The sequence below is a fragment of the Rhinolophus ferrumequinum genome, chromosome X (genome assembly GCF_004115265.2).
Source record: "Rhinolophus ferrumequinum isolate MPI-CBG mRhiFer1 chromosome X, mRhiFer1_v1.p, whole genome shotgun sequence".
In the NCBI taxonomy this organism is placed as follows: domain Eukaryota; kingdom Metazoa; phylum Chordata; class Mammalia; order Chiroptera; family Rhinolophidae; genus Rhinolophus; species Rhinolophus ferrumequinum.
Window position 1 is genome coordinate 101,999,510 of NC_046284.1, and position 15,346 is coordinate 102,014,855.

General features: G+C 40.8%; 1 protein-coding gene and 1 pseudogene across 6 annotated transcripts in view; one reads left to right on the forward strand and one right to left on the reverse strand.

Annotated features, from left to right (window-relative positions):
* Nucleotides 1-12,687, reverse strand: part of GK (glycerol kinase) — a 65,131-nt gene extending 52,444 nt beyond the window's left edge. Inside the window, exons 1-2 of one of the 6 annotated variants that reach the window (XM_033106928.1) lie at nucleotides 12,445-12,687; nucleotides 381-454 (exon numbers count right to left, since the gene is read on the reverse strand). In XM_033106928.1, the coding sequence (XP_032962819.1) occupies nucleotides 381-454; nucleotides 12,445-12,522 (152 nt within the window). In that variant the 5' untranslated portion in view covers nucleotides 12,523-12,687. The remainder of the gene's footprint in view (nucleotides 1-380; nucleotides 455-12,444) is intronic. The other 5 variants (XM_033106947.1, XM_033106938.1, XM_033106957.1 and 2 more) reach the window with 5 other exon arrangements.
* Nucleotides 5,212-5,651, forward strand: LOC117024774 (ubiquitin-conjugating enzyme E2 variant 2-like; annotated as a pseudogene).
* Nucleotides 12,688-15,346: the final 2,659 nt, after the last annotated feature.

Consider the following 15,346-nt stretch of genomic DNA (forward strand, 5'->3'; position numbering starts at 1 on the left):
GAATGCTTTTTAAAATACTTATCTTTATTTAAGGAAAAAACCCTTACACTCAAATCAGCAAAGCAGCAGTTTTGGCAATGATGGGGACAAGAAGGAAATGACTTCAAAGTCAGTGTTGAATTTCCAATAGTTAACACTGCCTTTCTTACTTTATTTTATCATCCCCTTCTTTTCTATCCCTGAATTCCTAAGCCATCAGTTACCCACATGTTTTGCTGAACTACCAAGTTATTGCTTCTTTTCTTGACTAACACCTATCTATCCCTTAAGTCTTCGCAGGAGTGTGTTCAGCCAAGTTTACTTTACAAAGCCCCAGGGCAATGAGGTGAGATGGACTAATAAATGTGATTTATGTTTACATATTAAATTAGGAAACATACCCTTCTTTTGGAAACTCTTGTTTTATTTCCACTTGATGGTGACTAAGTAGTTCGGCTGTTTTTGAATTGAAAACCTGAAAAATATATTGCAATATTATGGTCAAAATGCAGGCAGAGAGCAGAGATTGAAAATTATTCAGCAACTGAAGCTCTTATTCACTGATGGAAACAGTCCAACCAAATGGAATGCCATACAAGATGTTCTACTTCTCTTCAGATAGAAACATAAAATTATAAGGTAGCTTCAGAAATAACGTCTCTTTAGATAAATAGAAACCTATTGAAGATAAAGCTGAAGTGGCAATTCCGTATTCTTTAAAAAAACAAAAATGGCTCCAGAGGCAGGAAAGTTAATATATCAACCAATTAATAATACGGATTTCTTTTTGAGACTAGGAAAACCAACAATAAAGGAGAGCTGGCAAAATGCTGATAGTAACTATATTGTTTTTCATCTGGGAGTTCCTATACTAGAGTACCAAAGTACTTAGTCTTTCAGAGTAAGAATTCATATTTTCATTAAAATTAACTTCCAAAATCACTGTAATTGCAGTAGTAAAGTCAGATCCAATTAGGTACGTGTTCCCATGCCTAGGTTTCCTGTGAGAGAAAATTACCTAAGTGCAGATTAAGAAAGAGAAAGAAATAAGAGCCTGTGCACTCTGAGTCACTGCTCTCCTCCCTCCCCACCATACATACACCTCCTTTTTCATTGGAAGCAATAAAAATAATAAAAGCATGAAGGCAAATTCTCAAGCCCTTTGAGGAGATAAAGTATCTTACAAGTCAAAGGTTAACTTAACACATCATAAGCAAAAGGCACTTGGCAGAACACCATTTAATTTACAACTTAGCACTGGGGTATGTCTCTAGGATGTCCACTTTATTTGCCCTATTTTATTTGCTGAAGTATCTCTAGAGCCTAGAATAGTGCCTGGCACAGAGTGGATGATTAATAAATGTTTGTTGAATGTGTGAAAAAATATGGTCTATCAGGTACTTACTAGGAGAAAACTTACCAAATAAAATGGGAAAGTGATGTGGCAGAAACTCTAATAAGAAACCACAGTTGTATTCTTTTTATTCATATTATTGCTGCTCCCAGGGTCTACTCTCAAATCTGGGTTAAGAAACAAGGTGTGGTTACCAGAGGGTAAGGGGGGAGGGGCGTGATAGAAGAGGGTCAAGGGGGTCAAATATATGGTGATGGAAGGACAACTGACTCTGGGTGGTGAATACACAATGTGATATATAAATGATGTATTACAGAATTGTACACCTGAAGTCTATGTAACTTAACTAACAATCGTCACCCCAATAAACTTTAATTAAAAAAAAAAAAAGAGAAAGAAACAAGGCATCCATTTTTGCTGGCTGGATTCTTAAATAAAACCTCATTAGCAGACCTATGGGGCTATGAATGGAGTGGGACTCTTCTTCTATCACCTCCTAGTTTTAACTAGGCTAACTTCAGGAGCCTCACACTAAAGATGGATTGATCGGCCTTTAGAATAGGTAAAGGAAAGGGAAAGATGTTGGTAAATTCCATTTGCCATACTGGAACATGACGCCTCCTGATCACAGAGCATCTGGATGTAACAGGATGAAGCTTGGACCACCCTACTTCTTGAGAGCACTAAATCTGAGGAAAACACAGACATCAGCACTGAATCTGAGGAAAACACAGACATCACCTTTAGCTGTTTAGGATCTGACCCTGTGCACCACTCCCAAGTTTGTCAGAAACTTTTTAATGTTTTTGGAATCTGCAACTTTCTTAGTGAAACGCCATCCAATAGAAATATAATGCTCTCACTTATATGTATGAATCTAAAGAACAGAATAAATGAACAAAACAGACTCATAGATACAGATAACAAACTGATGGTTGCTAGATGGGAGGGGGGTTGGAGGGCTGGGTGAAAAAGGTGAAGGGATTAGTAAATACAAATTGGTTGTTACAAAATAGCCACAGGATGTGAAATACAGAATGTCAGTAATACAGTAACAAGTTTTATGGTGTCAGATGGGTACTAGACTTATCAGGGGATCACTTCATAAATTATATAAATGCCTAATCACTGCACTGTACACATGAAACTAATATAAAATAATATTGAATGTCAAATATATACATGTATAGTCAGTGGTATTGTAATGTATGTCAGAGGGGTAGTAGACTCCTTACTTTATGAGGAGAGTAAATATTGTTTTCTACACCTGAAACTAATAATATAGTGCAAATTACAAATGCAATCCACATTAAAAACAGTAAAAAGAAACAGGCAAAATTATTTTTAATAACACATTTTATTTAAACCAGTAGATCTAAAAATTATCATTTCAACATGCGATCAACATAAAAATTAATGAGATCTTTAACATGTTTTTAGTACTAAGTCTTTGCAGTCTGGTCACAAAAGGGGTTATTATATTGACATTAGGTCACCTGCCAACCTCAAGAAAAATTTCCACGCATCAAGGAAAGCTGTAAAATGGCACACAATCTCTAACTCCCAGGCACATCCCCCTTAGGTATTAAGTCTGGCTGCAAGAGACCCTAGGCTTAGCTAAAGCTGTTAACGTGCTTATAATTTAAAAAAAAAAAAAAAAAGCAGAGGTTTTCTCTCATCCTGAAAGTTGGCTTTTTGATCCCTGCCATCCAAAAAAGTACATGTATCAGCAGGCATTTGGCAGTGATTAACATCTCTTTGGTCTTTTTCTCGGCCTGTGACAGCTTTCTGGGGAATTTATCTTTAACATGTTATCTTCAACCCTCTAAGAAGGAAAGAACCCAAAAAGTTCCTTCCTTGGGAACTCTAGCTAGTCTATGTATAAATATTTTGGTCCCTCCTCTTGTGCCTTTTTAATAAAATGGACCAATTTAGCCAAAATAATTTAGAATTCTAATGGCCATTCAGGAAAACCTTTAAGTTCACCTCAAGGCTCCCTCCAGCCTTAAAGGAGAGAATTCCAAACCTCTCAGGGAGAATGGACTGCATCATTCTTTGATTGATATACAAAAGCTTCTAAGAGACAAAAGGACTTTTTTAAAGCCTCCTCCCCTAAACTCACATAAACAATATACCCAGGGTGAAAGAAGCAAATGAGAAATGATATAGTCTGAAGGGTAGGTCAACCTATGACGTTAAATTACAACCAAATTCTTTGGGGGATTGAGAGTAAGTGTCCTTATCTTACAAAGCTGCGTGAAACCAGAAAAGCAACTCTAGAAGCAGTTCAAAGCCCACCTATCTTTACCATCCTCAAGTCCTAAGACTGAAGATAAAAAATAGCAAAGGAGGGGTTTTCATTTCCTTGTTTGTTTTTTAAAGCATAAACTGCTGCTCTGGCTCCAAGGCTCCATGCCAAAAACAAATACAAATCTTAATTGTCTCCTTTACAAATATTAATAAAAGTCTTAGCCATCTGAACAAATAAACTTATTCCAACTGCTATAAATTAGTGGGTTTTATGCTTTATTGTACCTGTCTCATGGCTAAAATGTTAAAAACAAAACTATCAGGTCTCTGGTTGCATCTGTCTATGTGTATGTATGTACACCTCCAAAGAATATTACTAGAACTGATTTGTAAAGAGCTCTGTTTAATTGGCTTAAAGGAATTAAATGCTTATATAAAAGTTCTCAAAAACAGAAAACTACCGAAATGCCTTTTCAGGATCACGTGATCTGAAAACATATTTGATATTAAAGCCTGCTCGAGTTTGGTTTGGTTAAATAGGCATGTCCTTAGAGCATCATCGTTAAGTATAACACGTTTATTCTGCTTGGGTTTACTAGTCCATGTTTTCTCTGTTGCAAAATTTGTCAGCAAGCAAAATAACTCGGTATGACAAAATTTTCATAATTAACCTAAACATAATTATTGAGAAGAAGTAAAATAAATAGATGTAGATGGATTTAAAAGTTTTTAGGTAAACTTTTCAGCAATATTTAAGTTGTATGGTATATGTCCTTAAATAGTTTCTGAAAATCTTTTGGTAACTTGAAACCTCACAGTTTTGCTAGGTTAAGTTAAATGATGAGTCAAGTCAAATTCACAGAGTATGTAGATCATTTCCAAACATGATAAACTACTGAAACATTAATTGCTAAATAAGTCTAAGTTTAACTACTCTTGACTTTTTAACCACAGATAAACCAAAGGATAAATTTTAGACCTGCTAATATGGCAGAAGAGAACTCCATGCTGGTCTGGGCATTAACTGGGAAGCAAAGAGCTCAGGATTGGGAGGCCTGCAGAGCTGGAGGTGAGGGGTCAAGCTTAAGCCCTGCCCAAAAGACTTTACCACTACCGGTGCTGTGATGACTGCTACTAGAGTGTTTCCCCAAAAATAAGACCTAACCGGAAAATAAGGCCTAGCATGACTTTTCAGGATGACATCCCCTGAACATAAGCCCTAATGCGTCTTTTGGAGTAAAACTTAATATAAGACCCGGTCTTATTTTCAGGGAAACACGGTATATTTATTACCATTACTACTATTCCTACTACTACCACCACCAACTGTATGTGACAGAGTTAGGATTTGAAATCACCAGTTCTAATCTACATTCACCTCTAAGCCCAAATCATGTATTGGTTCCAGATTTTGTTTTGGCGGGGAGGGCAATTAAAAACGGAAGAAACAAGGAAAGTTAATGTAGGAAAAGATTTGAGCACAGTGCAGGTACATAGCACACACCCAAAAGTTATTATACTACTGTTATTATTACTGCAACTTATTGTCTTTGTTGTTATTATTACTATTATTACTACTACTGTTACCTACAAGTGGTAGTATCAGAAGTCACCAGGAACTGCAGAAGATGGCGGTCTCCACAGGAGTTATTTTCTTATAATTTTCGCTTGCTGGAAGAACTTGAAGAAGGACAAAAAGGAGTAGGCTAGGGTCTTGAAGATGATGAATATGTGACACTTAACAGGTGGACAGGCATGATTATTGGGCCACCAAGGACCAATTATGAAAACAATATATAGCCTGAAAGTAGAATGTGGACCTAAATACCCAGATGCTCCTCCATCAGTTAGGTTTGTAACCAAAATTAATATGAATGGAATAAATAATTCCAATGGAATGGTGGATGCATGGAGCATAACAGTGTTAGTTAGCAAAATGGCAAAATTCATACAGATTAAAATTGTACTCCAAGAGCTAACACATCTAATGAGATCCAAAGAAAATATGAAACTTCCACAGCCACCAGAAGGACAAACATACAATTTTTGGATATCAAACTTGTCCTAAATCAACAATCTTCTACTCATGTTAATGTCTTGATTAAATACCACAATGCAAACTACCCACACATTAGTGAAAGAATTCCAGCTGGTAAACATGACTTGGACATTTGTAAGAATACATTTAATATATGTACACCAATTATGTGTTCAGGTAACAGAAGGAAAAATGCAGCACAATTTTTTTTAAGGCACCGCCATTTAAATATAAACCTGGAGCACTCAAAATAGAATTCAGGCTTACAAGATGAAAGCATGGTGAGATAGCTGTGGAAGCGTGTGTGTTTCTAAAAAGTAAAAATCTCAAGAAGGAAACAGAAATAGTGGGCCAGCACGGTGGCTCAGGTGATTGGAGCGCCGTGCTCCTAACGCCAAGGTCGCCAGTTCGATTCCCACATGGGCCAGTGAGCTGCACCCTCTACAGCTAAGATTGTGAACAACAGCTCTCCCTGGAGCAGCCGCGGGTTGCTGTGTGCGGCCTGTGAACAGCTGTGAGCTGCTGTGGGCTAACGTGTGCTGCCATGAGTGGCCAGCGGCCATCGTGAGCGGCCGGCAGGTGGCGAGAGCTGCCAAGAGCTGCTGTTAGCTGCCCACTGCCGACTGACTACCTGGGGGGTGGGGAGCACAAGGCTCGTAATCCCAGCATGGGCCAGGGAGCTGTGTCCTACACAACTAGACTGAGAAACAACGGCTTGAACCGGAGTGGCGGGGAGGCAGAAGGGGGAAAAAAAAAGAGAAAAAGAAATGGCATGCTTTATCCATCTCTCTTAGGGAAAGATCTTTTTTTTAAGGAAAGCGCAACTCACAGTGGCCCATTCAGCGACCGAACCGGCAACCTTGGTATTATTAGCACCATGCTCTAACCAACTTAGCTAACGGGACAATTTAAAGTGAAAGACAATTTAAAAATATAAAGTAACAGGTACAATGACTATTGTCACACATTGTTTTAATTTTTGAAGCAGTGTGGTGCTGACTACTAACAGCAGCAAAAATATATCCAGCATTGTTTTGATATCTGTATTTATAATTAAAAAATGTCGGGCCGGCCTGTTGGCTCAGGTGGTTGGAGCTCCGTGCTCATAACTCCGAAGGCTGCCGGTTCGATTCCCACATGGGCCAGTGGGCTCTCAACCACAAGGTTACCGGTTCAATTCCTTGAGTCCCGCAAGGGATGGTGGGCTGCGTCCCCTGCAACTAACAACGGCAACTGGACCTGGAGCTGAGCTGCGCCCTCCACAAATAAGATTAAAGGGACAACAACTTGACTTGGAAAAAGTCCTGGAAGTACACACTGTTCCCCGATATCCCAATAAAGTCCTGTTCCCCCTCCCCAATAAAATCTTAAAAAAAAAAATGTCATGGGGAAGATCGATGAATTTCTGTTAAGAGCTGTTCCTGTGTGTTACATGTAACAGACATGGTAAATATTTGTTTACAGTCTTTGTTTGACAAACCATGCATTTAAGTGAAATCAACAAAAAGGAAATAGGTGTATGGATATGTGATTTTGAGATTAAAGTTAGTCTTAAAAATGTAAATAAAATGTGGATCATGTCCTCAAAGAGAAAAAAGAAGAAGTCACTAGCTCTGTACGCATCTCTATGCCCAAATTATGACATGACGCAATTCTACATTTAGAGGAGGGGGATAGTTAGAAAAATGAAGAAACAAGGAAAATTAATTTTTATAAAAAGTTGTTTAGAAAGAACTTTCTGAAACAGCACATGCCCTCTCTGTCTTAGAAGGAGAGTGGTGGAGAGAGGAAATGCTGCCCTTACTAAGTTAACTGCCCTTTAGGCTTGCCTCACTCCTCCTATGACTAATTCAGCCATCCCATCATAAACATGCAGATTCATTTCCCTCCCCATGTGATTTCCCCACTAGCCTACCCTATTAGGCCACACTCAACTTTACTATGTGATAAGACATTTATTCAGAAATGTAAACTCCCTCTCTAGGACACTAGGACACTATATAAATTTGAATGCCCTAAAATAAAAATACTAGCTACAAATATGTTACACTGAAAACTTGACTACAAAAGGCATAACGGCATCTTCCAACAAGCCACAGAAGAAAACATAGCAAATGGCACTGTATTTTTCTTAAAAATGAAATTGTAGCCAATTGCTTATACATATACATCTAATACATCTGTAGTTGATTAATTTCACTTTTTCCAAGACCCCACAGGTCTACCTTCCTAATCTTCCAACCCAAGAGTTCTAGTCAACACATCTGAGCCCCTCTCTGCTGATGTCTATTCATGTAATGAGCACCTACCTCATGCCAGAGGCTGTGTTAGGCTTTGGGAAGGGGGAAAAAAAAAAAGGAAAAGACACCATTCGGGCTCCTCAAGAAGCTCAAATTTGAAAGCTCCTAACACTTACACTTGTGAAAGGCAAGAGGACAAGAGGGTGGCAGCTCTCTGGTGAGAACGTATTCTTGCCATTTGTGTAACGTGATGGGCAAGAAAATAAACCAACTTGGTGGGGGGAAAAAAACGCGTCAAAGAATCACAACTATAGTTATCACAAGAGTGGCCCCATTCCAGCTATGAACCAAATAAGTTTTACCAAATGTATTGTTCATTAGTCCTGGACCCTCATGGGTGCTTAATAAATGTTTTAAATAAATAAAAGAAAGAGAGAAAGCGGAAATTCGTATGCGGTCTCGAAGTATAATGAGACAACTGGGGCCAAGGCACCGCTTCCTGCCAAAACAAGCACAGAAGTACAATTCTAGTCATTCTTCATAGACGCTGGCTATTGGAACAAAATTATTATGCAACCATTATCCATAGTGACTACACCTGAACCCCGCCCAGGACCTGCTGAGTCACAGTATGATCAAATCAGCAGTACTTATCCAAAGGCAAAATTTTTTACATATTGCAAAACCAAGCTGTACATATATTTTTCTTGGTGAAGATTCATTTATCACCATAATCAGAGCTGATGCTTGAGTGATAGGTGGTAGGTGGTCTTCTCCAGCCTCCCATGTTCTCTTTTCAGTACTCCAGGCAGCCAGGGAGCCTAAGGCAGGAGTTAGGGAGAACAGTCTCCTGGACTTGAATCCTAATTCCACCAGATACTCTGCCACCTTGGGGACAATCCCAAGCACAGGGAGGACAGACAGGCTTGAGTAAGACAGACCTGGACTTGAATCCTAGTTCCACCAGATACTCAGTGACCTTGGGCACAATCCCCAGGAAGGTCTAATTACCTATGTAAAGGAACTTAATAATACTACCAGAATCACAGTTATTATAAGGATTAAATGAGATAATGCTGTAAAAGTCCTTGCTTTAAGTCACAACACATTCTAAGCCTTTGTTTTAAGGTTCAATTTAATGGATGAAAAAAACAAAGTTACCAAATGAAAGAAGGAAGATGACTGTAAGCTGCAACTTTGTCTTATAAACAAATGGCCTCTCCTTAAAACCTGTTACAGTAATTATATTTCCAAGAAGTTGCTACTCTGCAAGCTGAGTAACCATGTGCCAACCGGAGTTCACTTTCCTATCAGACAAGCTGGAAATTTTCCTTTAGTACAAATCATATGCATAGGTTGCCAAGATTAATTCTTTCACAACTGGAGGAAGAAATGAGTATGTTCTAAAATTGCAGGTCTATTAGTAAAATAGAAGAAATTACATAATCAAACATACCCAAGTCAGAAAGTTCTAAGACTTTTTTGACTAGGTATAAAGGATAACCAGAATTAAAATTCAGTTGACCTATGAAAATCAAAACTTATTCAATATGTATAAAGTGCTACCTGTAGGCAAAACAGGTGTTCATTTGTGAAGATGTTTTAAAGAATAGAAAGAGATGAAGACTTTAAAAGGAGGTCCTCTGAAGTGCAGCAGGCATAGAATTATAATACAAAGTAGGTGACAAGAGCTACTAAGAAAGATATAAGAAAAGTACTGTAGGAAGGGGGAGAAATTCTGCCTAAGGGTTTCAGGAGAAGGCAGTTGAGCCCCTATTTGGAGGCAGAGTAGAATTTCAAGAAGGTACAGGGAATAGGGGAGGAGGCATTTCCCTTGGATGAAGGAGGATAAATAAAGAAATCTTGTGGGGGCAGCCGGTTAGCTTAGTTGGTTAGATGGCTCAGTTGGTTAGAGCGCAGAGCTCTTAACAAGGTTGCCGGTTCCATCCCCGCATGGGACTCTGTGAGCTGTGCCCTCCACAACTAGATTGAAACAACTACTTGACTTGGAGCTAATGGGTCCTGGAAAAACACACTTAAAAAAAATAAAATAAATAAAATCTCGTGTCCTTTATGGGAGAAGGTTAGTATTGCTAGCAGAGAAAAGGGGAGAAGAAAGCTTGGAGAGGTTATTGGTCCTGTAAAAGTTGAATTCGATATGCAAATTGAATGAATAATGGTCAGGAAATTATTTAAATACCTTTAACTTTATAAGCTTCCTTATGACAGTCTTATTCACCTTAGTTTTTGTGAAAAGGTAAGCAATTATTTTTGAGTCATAATTACAACATGGAACAATGTAACTGGAATAACTCCTGGGAATCATCTTGTGATTGAAGCACTTATTCAGCAATTCTATTATCTGCATTTTGCAGGGAGTGGTTTAGCAAGCTCTTTCCTTATAACCAAAGGGAAAAACACCTCGCTAAACCATTCCCCAGTTTTTCTCTAGTTCTTTGCACAGGATCTCTAAATCTCTGCTCTACCTCTGAAGCATTCTTTCCTAGTAGTAGTTTCTCAAGGAGTGGAAAACTTTATTGATCAACTTTTACACTACTTTTATAAACAGGATGGGAATCTCCTGAATTTGCACTTTAGCTCACTCAGAGATCAGGCCATACAGAACCCAATAAACAGAAACCCAATTTCAAAGGCCCATGTTAATGTCACACAATGAACCAGTGATTGTGAGAATATGAAGTAGACTCAGTCCTTTCCCCACTAGTGCAGAAAGATGTCTCTTGGGCAACAGAATCTGAGGGACCAAGAACAACCTGCAGTAGACAAACACCGCTGGGCTACATGGACAGCAACAGTGAAGAGCTGAATGGAAGACAAGCACAGTCAGCCTGGCTCCTAAAAAGCCCACAAAAGTTATAAAATATTTTACCCACTTTCAGAGAGGGCAAAGGCTGTATAAACTTGAAAACAACCACTATGTTTGGTTTGCCCCCCACTGTGCTTTATGAACTAGTTGCCAACATTCAAGAGTAGGAAGATTTCACTGAAAACTCGAGATGACCAGTCTTTCTTAAAGAATTTGAACATCTGGCGACACTGGGCTTGTGTTCCTGCTTGGCAACTACAGACTACCCCCCCCTTGGCCTGATACTGCTCCCCAGTCTGCCCACCCTCCCTGTTACCTGCCTGGCCCCTGCAGGCATTTGCGCAGGCAATTCTTGAATATGGCTTCAAAACTCAACAGTCAGCACACAAGTCGTAATGGTCTGTCTTCATTTTAAACATACAATGATGATTAAACATTTTATATATTAATTCCAGTTAGGTAGACCTTCTTACTTATGATTCAGGATTACCTTATAAACATTTTATGAAAATAAGACAAAATAAAACCTGTCCTGAGTGATCAAAAGACAAACAATGTAAAAGACTGTAAAACTATGTCTTGGCGACTCAGAGCAGGGTAACTAACTCATGAAGTAAGATTCAAACTAAAATTGGACTGAAAGCGTTCTAGTTTAGACAAGAGAGAGGAGTATCAAAATGAAGGCATAAATGCAGGTTTCAGTCAACTGGCCGGTAAACAGAAACTTGGAACAATATATACACTGTATATATAATGTATACATATAATATACATACACATACATATACATATTAATAACGCACAAAACATGATGAGGTAAAGTAGTGAAGATGGAGCTAAATAATCATTAAATATTTAATTCACATCAACTTGTCAGGTTAGTCAAATGTCCACTAAAGCAAGGGCTCTTAATCAAGAACCGTTTATTTAAATTACTTTTAAATTATCTTACTGAACTCAGTGCTAGATCACTTTAAGAGCAAGTTTCCTAGCAATCACTTTAATAGCACTGGTAAAGTAAAACTCTGCTGCCATGCATGACAAATAGAAAGAGAAACAGAATTTCCGTCATTTTACCCTGTGAAGCATGAAGTGTTTGTAATAGGCAAACTATTAAAACTGAAATTTGTGAGTCTTCAAAATTAAGTAAAGATTCTGGTAAAGGCAGTGTACTGTCTTTTCCATAATGTGTCCTGCCACCCCCACCTCCTGGTACCATTCAACCTTCTGCAATTTCTGTGGGATAGGATGACAACGCATCATCACGCTAATAATGCATTTGTTCTACGGCTCCAAACGGCGTTGTGTTAGGCTACCACAGCCGTGACACAGCTTTCCCCCCATCCAAGGACGTCCTGCGCCCCGCAGGCCAAATGCTCCGGAGGAAGACCGCAGCAGCGGTCAATGTGGCCACCTGTCCTTGGCTGCAAGCGGGCCGCTCCGCACGGATGCTCGGCGATTCCTAGCACCCTTTTGGAGGAGGAGTGCCCCCATTAGTAGATGACCCCGCTACACCACCAAGGCCAGGGCTGCTCAGCTGGCCCGCCGGGTTCGCGAGAGGCCGAGGTCCCCCAGGCCCGGGCGGGGCAGCTCCAGCGTGGCAGGTCCTGCTCCGGGGGCCTTGGCCTCCTTCCCTTGCCTAGAAGCTAGGGCCCGGGACAGGGAGAGGCGCGGGATGGGGACGCGACACCCAGCGCCGGTGTCCCGGGGCTCCCGCCCGGGCTCACCTCCTCCTCAAATGTCACCCCGGGCTCACCAAAAAGCGCGTCGAGCTGGTGCCCTGGTCCACTGCCCCTACCAATGGCCCCAAAACTGCTTTCTTCGGTGCTGCCATGAAACCAGCTTCGGGTCGACGGGCGATCGCGGCCGGGTTTCCCGGGTAACGGCGGAGAGTGGGGGAGGTGCAGGCGGCGAGTCCCGAAGGCTAGGAGGCTAGTGAGCGCAGAACGATCAGACAGCGTTCCAGGCGGCCCCTTTACCCGCGCGGAGTCTCCTCACCCCGCCCCTCTAGCTCAGGCCACGCCCCCAATCGCGTTCCCCAGGACTCCGGGGGCGTGGCGAGAGGGGCGCTGTCTGTTGGGCTGGCCAATTAGCAAACGCTGAAAGACGCGGAACGTACAGACAATTAGATAGTTGTGTGACGTCACGGGGCGGGGCCTGGGTGCGGCGGGGGCGGTGGCCGGCGCAGTAGGTCACGTGGGGCCCGGCGACCCGGCGGCGACGGAGGCAGCCTGTTGTAGGGCTGTGGGCGGAGGCGGTTGTTGCCCATTGGCAGGGGCACTGGCCGGCGGAAAGGGCACAACCCCACCCGCGTCCTGGGCCTCCTGCCCACGTGTGGTGCCCAAAGTACCGAACTGCTTGTTCCTCTAATGACTTGTGCAGAGTACGGCGTGAGTCCTTTGCACCCACTCAGCCAGGGCTTCCCGCGCTCCTTACGCCCCGCCCACCTCCCCCGCTCCTCGCCCTTGATAATAATTCTCGGCTCTAGGGACTGACCCCCAAGTAGGGTCACCTCCAGAAACATCACCAATCCCTCACTTTTGTGGGCTTTTCAGGGACAAGGAACGCGGAAGTTCTTTCGGTTTAGCATTTAAAGGAAGCTCTCAAAAGTTAATCTCCCCAAGTCCCTCAATTGACTATCCAGGCAGAAAGCACCTCCCTGTCCTGATGCGCCCTTGCTTCTCGCTGGAACTCACGTTGGTGTCCCCTCCCTCACACGCCATTTCCTCTGCCCCCATTAACTGCTGTGGCCCGCAAAGGGAGAGAAAACGGACTCTCTCCTTTGACCTTGAGTTTACCTTGCCAGGATCCTTTCAGGTCCTATGTTCCAGGGGCTTTCAAACTTTGGACCAAGACCCACTGTGGGAAATAATTTACAAAACAACCCCAGGCATGCGTGTCCATCTACATTCATTGTGTGTGTGTGTGTATACATAGTTACATATATAAATATATTTTATATATATTTACGTGGGGGAGGAAAAAACTACCCTTCTAGGTTCTTTTGGCTAGTCTAATAAGTTCACAGGCAAATTAATAAGGGAAAATAACCAAATTTAATTATATACATATTAATACAACTCCACATACATGAGTCAGAGACCCCCACATATATGAGAAATTTAGAGACAGAAAGTTAAAATGAGATATACAGGGTCTGACAATTAAGTTCGCCAACTTGTTGCAACACTGTTGCTAACTATTTTTGATATCAGAGGGATTATTCATTATGAAGTTGTACCAGCTGGACAGTTACCCAAGTTTACTATTTGGAAGTGCTGAAAAGGCTGCATGAAAAAGTTAGACGACCTGAACTTTTCACCAACAATTCATGGCTCTTGCATCACGACAATGCACCAGTTCACACGGCACTGTCTGTGAGGGAGTTTTTAGCCAGTAAACAAATAACTGTATTGAAACACCCTCCCCTCTCACCTGATCTGCCCCTCAATGACTTCTTTCTTTACCCAAAGATAAAGGAAATATTTAAAGGAAGACATTTGGATGACATTCAGGATATCAAGGGTAATACGACAACAGCTCTGATGGCCATTCCAGAAAAAGAGTTCCAAAGTTGCTTTGAAGGGTGGTCTGTGCATAGCTTCCCAAGGGGAATACTTTGAAGCTCACTGTAGTGATATTCAGCAATGAGGTATATAGCAATTTTTGTAGGATGAGTTTGCAAACTTAATTGTTTGACCTGGTTCATAGATGGCCTTCTGAGCTCTAGATGAGGTAAGGCGCCTGAGGCTTCAGAAGAGAGGAGGGCAAGTCTCAGGATGATAAGAATAGATGTTCAGTAATTAGAAGTTTGTCCTGCCCTATAGATAGGTCATAAAAAGTTATTTCTGATAACTCTTATATTAGGCAAATCCCCAATTTACATTCTTTAAGGGAAAGGTAAAAGTTTCTCCTGAGCCCAAGGGGTCTCAACTGCCTTCAGCCAAAAATAATTCACATGCCACAGAAAGACAAATATTATACTATATTTTCCTTATTTGTGGAATCTAAACAAACAAACAAAACAAAACAAAAACTCACAGAAACAGATTAAAGTGATGGTTGCCAGAAGGGAGGGGTTACAGGGCTAGGGGGGTGGGTGAAAAAGGGTAATGGGAAATAGTGGATAGTGTGATAAGTTTGTACAACGACAGATGATCACTAGACTTAGTGTGGTGATCACACTGTAAAGTATATGAATGTCAAATCACTATATGGCACACCTCACACTAATATACTGTGTATCACTTACACTTAAACAAAAATAAACAAATACAATTTTAAAAAATAGAAAATAAATAAAAGTAGGTCACATGCCAAAGTGGCACATCTTGGAGAAGCCTGTTCTGAACCTCTTCATTTACATATACTGAAAAAACGTTTCCAAACAATTTTTATCCTTCCAGGCTATGTATTCTGCATTGTTGTATTCTGCATTGTTGTATTCTGCATTGTTGTATTCTGCATTGTTGTATTCTGCATTGTTGTATTCTATTGCACATCATTTTTTTAAATGCTGGTTGAAAATTACAATTGGTTTTCCTATCAATTCTGAAAGTGTTCTACTATTCCCACTGTCACTTTTTTCCAATCTCTCAGTGTTCTGAAACATAATTTCTATGTTTTTCCCCTCTAGCCTTACTCTACACTACCTCACT